This window comes from Vidua macroura, chromosome 5 (genome assembly GCF_024509145.1).
Source record: "Vidua macroura isolate BioBank_ID:100142 chromosome 5, ASM2450914v1, whole genome shotgun sequence".
NCBI classification, from domain to species: Eukaryota; Metazoa; Chordata; class Aves; order Passeriformes; family Viduidae; genus Vidua; species Vidua macroura.
The window spans coordinates 33,889,104-33,901,181 of NC_071575.1; the positions used below are offsets into that span (position 1 = coordinate 33,889,104).

General features: G+C 37.4%; 1 protein-coding gene across 2 annotated transcripts in view; it reads right to left on the bottom strand.

Annotated features, from left to right (window-relative positions):
• Positions 1-3,301: 3,301 nt before the first annotated feature.
• The window catches only part of METTL25 (methyltransferase like 25), a 47,128-nt gene continuing 38,351 nt past the window's right edge, over positions 3,302-12,078 (bottom strand). The window contains exons 10-12 of one of the 2 annotated variants that reach the window (XM_053977311.1): positions 5,823-5,897; positions 5,139-5,210; positions 3,302-3,573 (exon numbers count right to left, since the gene is read on the bottom strand). In XM_053977311.1, coding sequence (XP_053833286.1) covers positions 3,475-3,573; positions 5,139-5,210; positions 5,823-5,897 — 246 coding nt within the window. In that variant the 3' untranslated portion in view covers positions 3,302-3,474. The remainder of the gene's footprint in view (positions 3,574-5,138; positions 5,211-5,822; positions 5,898-12,078) is intronic. The other variant, XM_053977312.1, reaches the window with a different exon arrangement.

Below are 12,078 nucleotides of genomic sequence, written 5' to 3' on the forward strand. Positions count from 1 at the left end.
CTCACCATTTTTTCCTAACATCTAATCTAAACCTACCCTCCTTCAGTTTGAGACCGTTCCCCCTTGTCCTTCTCCCCAGGGCTCATCTCAATCCATTCTCTGCCCAGCCTGTGTCTGTGCTTGGGATTGCCCCAAACCAGGTATAGGACCTTCCACTTGGCCTTCTTGAACTTCACGAGGTTCTTACAAGCCCATCTCTGAAGCCTGCCAAGATCCATCTGGATGGTATCCTTTCACTCCACCACACTGGCCACACCACACAGCCTAGCGTCATCTGCAAACTTGCTGAGATGCACTCAATCCCACTGTCCATGTCCCCAACAAGGATGTTAAACAGCACCAGCCCCAATACCAGGCCCTGAGGAACCCCACTTGACCTGCAGAATTAAAGTTTGTCACAAAAGCAGGCTTGGAGATTTTAGGGCTACACTGATCTCTTGAATATTAATGCTGCACACATACCCTGCATATACTCTTATTCCTCCATCAAAGAATACGTTTCAACCCTAAGAGAGAATACGTTTCAACCCTAAGAGAAATAAATAATACACTCCATTAGAGAATACATAGCTGTGCTGCAAACAGAATCAGGCAAACACCTGATGGAAAGCAGGTATAGCCTCTGTTCCTTAGGGAGCACAGCAAGATAGATAATGGTCTGTCACACTGAAAGAAAATAACCATGACGAAAAGCAGTTTTATTCACCTTGATTAATGTCAGGGATTTTTTTCATTGTGTAAACAATAACTCACAGGTATTCAGGCACCCAAAGCTTTGTGAGCAGACAGCAACTGACTTTGCTTGAATCCAAACTCATCATATAAACCTCTTGATAGTTATTATTCTAAGAAGCACATTACCTCTGTTTTTGCCTGCACAGACTACAAAGTGCATGAGGAGTACTGAAAGAGCCAGAGAAGTTGCTGGGGGAGGGAACGCAAATTTATTCAGACACTTTTAAAACAGTAGACAAGCACTTGTGCTAATCCTAGAGATGTGCTTGTTTTTCTAAACTGTTGCAGCAAGTGTTCTTTTAAGATAGTAATAAAAATTTAACTTTATCTAGCATTACACAGATCTCACATAAAATTAACACTAGTGTGTATACCCTTTGCAATTTCAGCTGTGTTCAGATTAACCAGATGGGGCTTGCCCAAATTAGTATCTTTAAACTATAAAAAGGTACTTTTTTAAGCCCTTTTTTAATGGGAAACTGTGTTTCCTTTGTTTAAATATCATATATGCCTGGTTTTTAAAATTGGTTCTGAAAAAGTGGAAGAACAGAGTCATAACAGAAAAAAAGGCAATTTCTTACCCAAGAACATTTTTTCAAGAGCACGCAAGATAGGGATGACAACACTGTAACACTTCTGTAACAATTAGTCATCATGTCTTAGCAGAACATAATATAATACAACTTATTTTTCTAGGATTTTTGTTCACCTTTTTTCTTTTTAACATCATGTACTTTAGAACGCCTTTTTGTATCAGATATGATTGTTTTTTTCCTTCCAGATGCTTAGAGAGGATGTTCTTTCTTTTGATTCCTCTCCTGGGAGAAAAATTCAGCAGCTTGTTAGTTTCCTCAGTACTCTTTGCATAACAAAAGGTAGCATATATGGAAGCCCTCATTTTTCTCTTAGCTCTACTACTCCAGACCTGCAACTTCAACTTAATTCCTTGGGCACTAAAGATGTTCAGCAGCTCTAAGGATTAAATATACTCAGACCAAACAAACATCAGAATCTCATACTGGATCCATGGAATTAATAGGGACTGGAGTTCTAAAACAGAGTTTAGACAGACATAAAAACAAAATATTTATTCCAAGTGAATGAATACATCAAGAAAGATGTGACTTATTAGAAAGATACCTTACTTCTCTTTTCTTGAGTGGCCATGTTTACAAGCTCTCATTATATTTTGCAAAGTGCAACAGAGTAAGATACATTCCTACTCACATCTCAGTCTAATTATTGTCACTATACAATTAAGATAAAAATATTTTTTGTTATTCTTATCTTCCACATGTATCCTCTTTTCCTCTTTAATGCTGTATTTTATTATTTATTTGTTGTCCTTTTTTCTGCGTGCTAGTAGTGAATTATATCTTACATATGCTCAAAAATTCTATTAAAAGCACTAGGACTTCGAAAATAAGCTTTTCTCTTTTTTAATTGATGGAAAATCTGCAAGTTTAATTAGGCAACCCATTGATACAAATGCATCAACAAATAATTTTCCCACTCATGAACACAGCACAGCTAACAAGAAACTGCCTAGGAAGTTTTAATTCATTTGGGTACCAAAGTATTTATACCAAACAGATTTGGGCCAGATAATAGCTCTCCAACACAACCCAAGGATTACAGACTGAACCCCAGCAGGGCAGCTGATTCTTAAGCACCAGAAAATCTTCCACTGGGTTAGACCACACATCCTTTACTTTCAGGGTAACAGGCAAGCAAGTGCATGCCAGGAAAATGCCTGAATGAAGAAGGGGTTGATAGAAAACTGTCCTCTGCAGGTAGTCACTACTTACGCTCTTCTACACTGCTCTATAAATAAGCTGGTCCTGATGACCTGAAGACAACAGAGCACAAAGATCCTACGAAGTCTGTTAAGTCTCTGTCACAGCACATGCACAGTCAAGATGGCCACGATACACAGAGTACCCTCACAAAATTTCAGAAAACTTTAAGCATTCACCCATACAGAGTAATACCATACCTCACCAGAAGGCTTTAGGCATCTGTCCATACAAAGTTACACAATACCACACCACTTTAGAAAGCTGCGAGCATCTGCCCTGCTTGTTCTTTAGCCCAACCTTTTATACCCCTCATGTTCATGCATTACACCTGTGCGCCCTCTGTTCCCTTTGGGATTGGTCAGTGCACCTGGGCACTCCAGGTCTCATTACCCTCAATGCTGCTCACCTGCTTTTCACAGCTGTAGCCCACTGGGGATGAGGCTTGGCCCCAGCCCCACTCCCAGTTACTACAAACTGTGTGCCTACAAGCCTCTTGTTTACAATGCAGGTTATTTTTCTGTTTATACTCTGCACCATGTGAATCCAGAAAAGAAAAAAGTGAGCCTAGTCTAAGACTGCTGATACCAGCCACTAGTAAAAATTAAGGTTATCTTGAGATTAGAAGTATCAAGAGAAAGGAAACACAAACATAATACCTTAAAAAGAAGAAATAGAAATGTTTTTTTAAATAAAATTCACATTTATAATGTAATATTTATAGCTAAGTCAGATGTTTAGCATTAATAACTGACATAAGGAAGCAATCATATTTATAAAGGATATATTTATTTCTGAAGATTCAAAGAGGCTTTGAACTTTTTTCTTTTGCATCTGAAAAGCAAACATTGTACTTGAGGAATCAATTAAAAATATCAGAATAAAAGGGAGAAAACAGCATTATCAGTTCAGAATTTCCAACCTCTTTGCAATTTGCTTCCACTTAAGAACATGACTGGTTCTTCAGAGCAATAACTGCATAGCATCTCGGGGACTTCACAGGATCAAATAACTTCACAAGTCCAGACCAGGCAATGTTTTCCTGAAAATGATATATGATTGAAGTGCATAAAAATTTCTTTGACTTATAAGCTAAAATATTGTACTAGGTCCACATTTTGAAATACAAAATTGAAAATAAATAGAATTATCCTAATGCAAAGCAGGAAAACCACTTATCTAATAAGAAAATAGGGGAAAGTTTGTTGTGAAAAAAGGATGCCTATAATAGGATCAATTTTAGAGTAATTTAATTATTTCTGGTGCTATCGAGTGAAAGCTTCCCACCTGCTTAATCAATAAACCTTTGCTTTTCGGTTGAACTACAGCAAAGAAATTGGTTGAACTAGAGCAAAGAAATTAATACTCATTTTATGTTGCACATTCTACTACTGAAACTAATTAACTGACTTTTCATATGAATCAGGCTGGCTGGATCTGGTCATCATGCTGCATTTGGCTTTTATAACTTTTACTTTTCTTCCTAAACACATTTTGTGAATCATTCAGTGCAAGATTAAATCCATGCATATGTTACATTTAGAAAAGGTGAATTAGTGCTATAGGCAGAAAGTTTGATCTCCCATCTTGGAAATCATACAGATTTCTATGCAATTTTTAACTGGTTGGTGTTTGGGAAAATACATCATTATTTAACTATTTCAAATTGCCTCTCTGTAAAAATACCAGTTAGAACAAAGACATACATTTACTACAATTCAGTTGTTCCAAGTGCATCGTGACAGCGAATAAACTGATTTTTCACTTATGATAAAAGGGAGCTGTTAAAATGAAAGGTTTAGAGTGGAAAAACACAGCTATTCATAGGATGAGTTTAAACTTTATTTTAAAATTTTATTTTGACCATGGCCCAGAACAGAAGCTGGAAGATGCTACCATTTCCTCCTAGGAAATTATGAGTTGTGTGAAAAATGTTTATAGGTGCAGAAAAAGTATTACCAGGACTCCAAATCAGTGTTAGTAGAAACTGTGTAATAATGGAAGTCATCATGGAGTAAATGTAGTAGCATTTGCTTATTATATCCCAGATCTATAGTTGTAAAATATATCCAGGCTGTATGTTAAGTCAAATGTACCTCAGCTGACCCATACAGTTAGAAAAAGTGGACCCTCTCTCATTATCCATCTTAATTAAGAAATAGTAAAAGAAAGTAATAAACATTTTGGATCTAATTCAATATTTTTTGAATTATATGTTCCAAAGCACATTAATTGAAAGTTTGAGTATTAACAGCACAATATTTGTTTAGCATTTCCAAAATTTTTTAAATTATTAAATATCTCATTATGGTGTATAAAATGAGATTTGATGCATCTTTGATTAATTTATTTTTTACTATCTATTGACTAGTAATTACCATACAATTAAAAGAGCATAAACTTTACTGTTGCTGCTTTGTTGAAAATAAAAACATCTGCTGGGCATATGTTTATACTAAATGGAATGAATGCTTATACTTTTACAAATATGATGAGAGTAATAATTCTGCAACAGAGACTTTTGGTGTGCACAGTAATAAATTGACTGAAATAGCCTCATTTCAGTGATGTAGCCTTTAGGTATCATAAAAGAGAATGCAAAAATACCTGCTCCTTGAGGTAGCAAAGACGATCCAGAAGTATCAAAACTTCTATGCAAGGAGACAGAACAACCTTCAACTGAAAGAAAGATTAGATACTATATAATCCTTTTGGGAAAGACAGGCAATACACTTCCAAATGGCTACATATCCTCACAACAATTCCAGGAAGGTCAATAAGTTTTTAGGGGTTCTGTTGTACAAATGTTGCCTTGCTAGTTTTCCCTATGGGGCAGACATCTTCAAAACAGATTATATTAAAGATCAAAAATACATGGAACACCATAAAGTCAGGGAACGATGTTATTTAGTTGTTTTTCAGACATTGTCCAACAAGAAAATAATATTAAATGTAGCAGAACAATTTTAAAGAGGGAAATAATGAATTTTAATAACAAGTTTTTTATGAAATCACTGCATGGAGACCAGTCTAGATTTAAAGGGAGACTAACATTCCATTTTCCAGTGCAATAGTCTCTCTTGAAAAAGAATCTTCCATGTGCTCACTTTATTACTTTATTTACACCTAATATAGTTCTGGAATAGGATACACTCCGAAGTATGGAAGGGGGAACTGCTTTGTTTTTTGAGATTGCATACCACAGTGTAAGACACATAAAACTTTACAGAGCTTTGTTGTAGACTAGCACATATATATGCAAGGTAGTAGTATTAATCCTATAACTTTTACCATATTAAATGCTTCAAGCTCATTCATTCTGTGCTTGTACTTTTCATAGTAATCCATTATACAGCTGTCTGGGAGCTGCAAGGGATTAAAAAAAAGAGATATCAGAGTTATTCTAGTTACTTTTTAAAGGGAACTTTAGAATTAAATATTGTCACACTACAAAATGAAATCTGTGTTTTGTTTTTGAAATTAGCACTTTGCTAATATTTGTAATAATTTTCCAATAGCAGTTTCTCAGTTCTTATTTATAGTAACTGTTCTTCACACAGTATTTTCCACTGACATGAAATACTGAGATATATCCATTATTCAGAAAAGTCCAGTCATTCTTAAATGAGAATTACACAGCGAAGTGGAGAGTGGCCAGCACTGCCTCTATGACTGTAAATGCCACAATTTGGGGCTGACTTTGATACACAGGCAGTTCAGGAACTTGACCAAGCCTTTTCAGCCCTTGTTGGCCAGTGCAGCAGAGCAGGTGCTGCAGCTGTGACCATGACTGCTCTTCACAAAGCATGCTCTCTATAGGGCAGCCAGACCACCACATCTCCTGGCTTTTGAAGGTCATTATTTGTCTGCTCTGCTGACCACAGTCTTGGACACTAAAAAACACACTTGAGCTGGCCAAAGTAGTGAGAAGTAGGATTGCAGCATTATTGCTGATGGAGGCTGCTGGGAAGAGCCGGGCTGGAAGAGTCTGATGCACTTCTGCAGTACTGGGAGTTTTGCAGTATGGCTGTTCTGTCGTGGCTATGGAATGAGAGTCCAAACTTAGCAGAAAACTAACAGCTCTGACAGACCTGTAGATGTGGCACAGAGGGACATGGCTTAGTGGTGGACTTGCAGTGCTGAGTTAACAGTTGGAATTGCTGCTCTGAAAAGTATTTTTCAGCCTAAATGATTCAATGACTCTCTGACAAAAGACAAGGAAGTGCTGAAAGTGCTTAATAAAGCTGAAGTGCTTAACAAATTTTTGCACATTAGAAGAATCATCTGAGAGCATGTGGCTAATACAGTTGCAAAGAAGTAAAATCTTTGTCTAAAATAGGGAAACAAATCAGGAAACATTTAAAAAATACATTAGTTTTCAAATCAGGTGAGTATTATGAACTTTATCCTGGGACAGCCAAGAAAGGACTGAAGTGACCTCAGAACTATTACTCATTGTCACTGAGAAGTTCTCAAAGAGAATACGTCAGACAGATAGCAGATATGTATCTTTTATTAGAGAACAGACAGTTCAGATCCAATGTACTGAAAAAATGGAAAAAATAAAGAATTTAAAACAACTTAAAGATAAGCAAATGAGCAATAATCAACACAAATTCATCAAGAATAAATCATAACTCAGTCTACTTCACTTGTGAGGAGGGTAAAAGGATTCATGACAGAGAAAAACAACTGGTTCTCATATATTTTGATTTCAATAAGATTTTTGGTAACATTTCCCATAATAATTTTATAAGCACATTTAGGAAACAAGTTTCAGATTAAAGTACCAAAAAGTCGGCGAAAACTGTTTGAATGACCATAACCAGAGAGTGGTTCGTAATGGGTCTGAGCAACTGGAATGACCTGCTGACTGGAGGTCCATTACGGAATGCAGTATTTTCATTAAGAATTCAGACAATAGAACAGAAACCACATTTGCTAAGTCTGTAAATGTGCAATAGGAAGGCACTGCCAGAACTTAAAGTAACTTTCAGAAACTGGAGCATTACTTAGAGAAGAAGTTTGAAATGTTGTGCTGAAGAGCAGAAGGGACTAGGCTCAGGGAGAAATAATCCGTTGTTCGGGATGGGGAGCACCAAATGACAGTCTGGAAGATAGGGCAGATCATAAGCGGACTGAGAGTCCCAGTTGTGCTACTGAAAAAAAAAAAAAAAAAAAAAAAAAAAAAAAAAAAAACCCACAAAAAAACCCAATCACCATTCTGTGACATGTATGGGAGAGCAGCCTGCAAAGTGCAGGAAGTAATCCTTCCACTCTGGCAGTGGAAAAGCTCTAGCTGGAATACTGCATCCATTTTTGGGCATCAGATTTCAAAGAAAGAAATGAACTGTCTGAAAAAGCCCTGAGAGGGAAAATAGATCAGAGATCTAGAAAACATGACCTATGAAAAAAGACTCAGAGAACTGGAACTGATCAGGCTAAATGAGACAAAATTAAGAGTGGGGATAATAACAGTTTTTACAAGGCTATCACCAAGAAGTAGGGAACAGTTTGTTCACTGTGTCTGTAGTGGATAGGGCAAGAACTAATGGGCTTGAATTGCAGCCAAAAAAAACCACCAGTCAGCCAAAAACTTGAAGAAACATTTTCTCTTAGAGGTTAATTAAGGACTGGCAAGGTTGTCAGTCTCCATCACAGGAAGCTTTCAGAAGATCTGACAAATACTATTTTCAGGAATGATGCATAATTCTAACTCTGCTTTAAAATAAGATATCAGAAAAAACTTTTGTAGTATTTCAGTCATAATGTTTTAATTTAGAAAGTACATTTTCCCAACTGCAAAGGCAAGGCTGAGTAGCTTATCCAGCAGTACTAATGTGGACTAACAAGAATTTTTTTGGTCTTATTGTTATTTTATTTCCTGTGAAGCTGTGCAAATATTTTAGAGTTGTTTTTGTTTTTCTCTTCCCCTCTAAACAGTCAAACCAACAAAAATATACCAGTCATGAAATAAACAAAATAGTTTATTTAACCTCTGCCCTATAAGCTTTTCATTTCAACTGAGTATTAATAGGGTTTTAGTGTAATGGATTTTTGAAATTACAGGCTATTTGGCATTAAAATGCAAAGATCTATATTTGGAAAAATGTGATCTTGAAACCTTTCTGCTTTTGCTTCCTTTAAGTTCTCCATTTTTCAAGATGAAGCATTCAAATTGAAAGGAAACAAGCTGTGACATGTTTGGCAAATAAAAAGTGGGTCAAAAAATGTCTCTTGCACATTGCCATACTCAAGTATGTGCTTTTCCACTCCTTCTCTGCCTATTACACATTCTGACAGAACACATCCTGCTGTCATGGATAGATTAGGTACTATTCCAAACTGTGCCTCAGATAACAGTTTGGTGAGCAAACCAATTCAATGCAGCAGCTCAGCTGGAAAAGAAAGTGTCCATTGAAAAACACTGGTAGAGAAGGGCACGAAAAGAGTAACTGGTAGCCATCCATGGGGCTTTTTATTGAAAGACAACTAAAATCCAGATAACACTGGCTTTGTCTGAAACTGCAACAGCTTTCCACCTGCCTTTGGTACCTAACACAAACTTCAGCTCTCCCTCCAAGGTGAAGTAGGAGTAGTTTACTCCTGGTATTTTTGAAGAAGAATTGTACTTCCACATGCAAAGCAAGCCCATTCAGCCACTGAAGTTGTCCAAGCAACTGTTCTCTGTGTTGTCACTCACTTTTTGTGTATCAAAAAAAATTCTTCATATATATGCAGTGAACTTTTTTCTTACATTTTGATGTTGATACTATGAATATGAAAAAACTCAAATATACACATTTATCTTAATAATGACTCTGCACTCCAAGATCTAGCTTATGTTACTGACACTGAAGTGACCTTCATTTCATTTTGGCCAGTATTTCTTCCCTGATACAGCTACAATGTCTTCCGGTTGTCAACAAAAAGGACCTTAACTCTTTGCATTGTGATGGTGATGGAAGCTTTATTTTGAACTGATTTCTTTGTGGATTGATGTGGTCACAAACAGCAGGAACAAACAAGAGGACCTGGCAAGGTCTCCAGTGACCTAGTTGTAACAATACTATATAGGTATACCATAAATACCGTATGGTGGAGATGGCACTAAACATGAGCCATAGGGCTGACTGATCTGTTGTGAACATGGTGAGACTGTCACAGAGCTCTGAGAGCACGTGAGATACCACACACCTGAGCACACTCACCTTGGGCTGCAGTCCCACAGGCATGCTGACAGAACACAGGCTGAAAAGAAAATATTCAGGCACAAGGTGTGGGGCAATTACTGATACCACACTTCACGTTGCTTTAGAGAGGATTTTTTCAGCGCTGTATCCTTTCCTAGGCTAAGAGTACTTTCATTGAATGAAAGTCTCTTTTACTGTCCAATGCTGTACATGTCCTCCAAAGAAGAGACAGCCTAAGGATGCTATTCCACAGTCTATTAGATGCAATTCCTCTTTGCTACCTCAAAGGGACTGCTTCTTCCTGCACTGACTGCACAATTCCATGCCTCCTCTCTCTACTTTTACCAGCACTATCAGGAACACTAATGAGAGTACAAGAAAACTGTAAGGCAATCCTTCTAGCAGAGCAATGTCTTAGATCAGTTCAAAGCATTTGGGAGAACATACCTAACAGGAATTTTTACAACTTTTCCAAGACTAAGGTAGTTAAAAATAACTTAATTTTATATACTGTAAAAGAATGTAAAACAGAAAATGAAATTACCGAGAGATTAATTTAGAACTTTGTTTAAAATACATTTCAAATTCATGGAATCTATATTATTTATAATTATACCTAACTGAGATACAAGTCACATCTCTTAGGACTCCTTGTCAGAGTAAAATGCTACAGTACCATAACTGGGATAGTATTTTGTCTATGTGAAAAACAGTTATGCTTAAAAACAGCATTATGTGCTTACACTTTATAGAGTGCTATGCAAGTGTTACCTGAGCTGTCATTTAGTACTTTCCTAACTAACAAAGGAAACAGGAAGTCTGTGAGATGAAATTCCTTCTGTCCAAGAAAACAGCAAAGAAAGTCAACTCTTCAACAATTGTAAAATGCATTAAGTGTATAAATCCATGTAGTACCTTCATTTTTTGGCTGTTTTGACTGTCTCAGTTAATTGCTTTTCAGGATTTAGGGGAAAGTGGAGAGCATTGTTCCGTGTTTGTCCAATGGCTGAACACAATAAAACCTACCAAATTACAAATATTCTTAGCAATACCAACCAGTTTCAGATATTCACTGTCATTTCAAGACACCCACAGACAATGGCTGTGGGGTAGACATTAAGATTGTAAGAAATCTCAGGCTAAAAGTCCCTCTCTTTCCCATTTCTTGCAAAAATTCTTGTTAGTTCCCAGAATAGCTGCATATATTCAGGTTAGTTCATGTCTTAATGTATTACACAATTCCACTACTGACAGTTTCCCAGTCTTAAGTGAGTGTTTTTCCAACTCTTTTTAAAGCAAGAGAAAATTAAGGCACACAGTAAGCTTCATGTTATCTCCCTTCATTCCCAAGAGAGTTCCCCATTCATGTTAATTAGGTAAAATGGTGAACAAAAGGAAAAAGAAACCTTGTGATAGAAAGAATTTCTCCAAAATCTATGTGACCCTTAATGTTTTGTCTGTACAACACCGAGTCTACAGGAACAGAGTGAACTATGACAAAGAAAACAACCAGGAACAAAATACTGCTTCAGTATGTATCCAGACCAATTATTGCAGCCCTGTGCAGGGATCTCTAGATATGGCCCTCTACAAACACAAAGGAGCAGCTTCACTTTCACAAGCCCTTGTCCTCATGGGGTACTTCAGCCACACCAGTATCTCTTGGAGGGACAACAAAGCAGGGCATAAGCAACCCAGGAGGTTCCTGGAATGCTTTGGTGAGAACTTCCTTCCCATGAGATAGGGGAGCCAATGCTCTCAATTCTCACCAACAAGGAATGCCTGGTGGGGAATGTGAAGCTCAAGGGGAAGCCCTGGCTGCAGTGACCATGAAATGGTAGAATTCAAGGTCCTTGGGGCAGTGAGGAGAGCACACAGTAAACTCATTATCCTGGACTTCAGGAGACCAGCTTGACAGAGGCCCATGAAGGCCTATGGTTAATACTCCAAGCTTAAAGAGGAAGTCAGGCAAAAATACCATGAGGTCAGCAGGGAGAAACAATGATCTTCTGGCCAAACTAAACAACAAAAAGGAAAGCTATCATGAGTTGAAGCAAGAACAGGTAGCCAGGGAGGAATACAGAGATATTGTCCAAGCATCCAGGGATCAGGTTAGGAAAGATAAAACTCTCATAGAATTAAACTTGACTGACATCAAGAGCAACAAGAAAAGCTTCTAAAGGTACATGTGTGCACTCTCTGCAACAGAAGGCTGGTTACGCTGCTTACGGAGAATGCTGAGATACTCAACAATTTTTTTGACTGAGTCTTCACCAGCAAGTGTTTCAGCCACACCACCTGAGCTGCAGAAGACAAAGGCAGGAACTGACTAAATGAAGAATGGCTCACTGTAG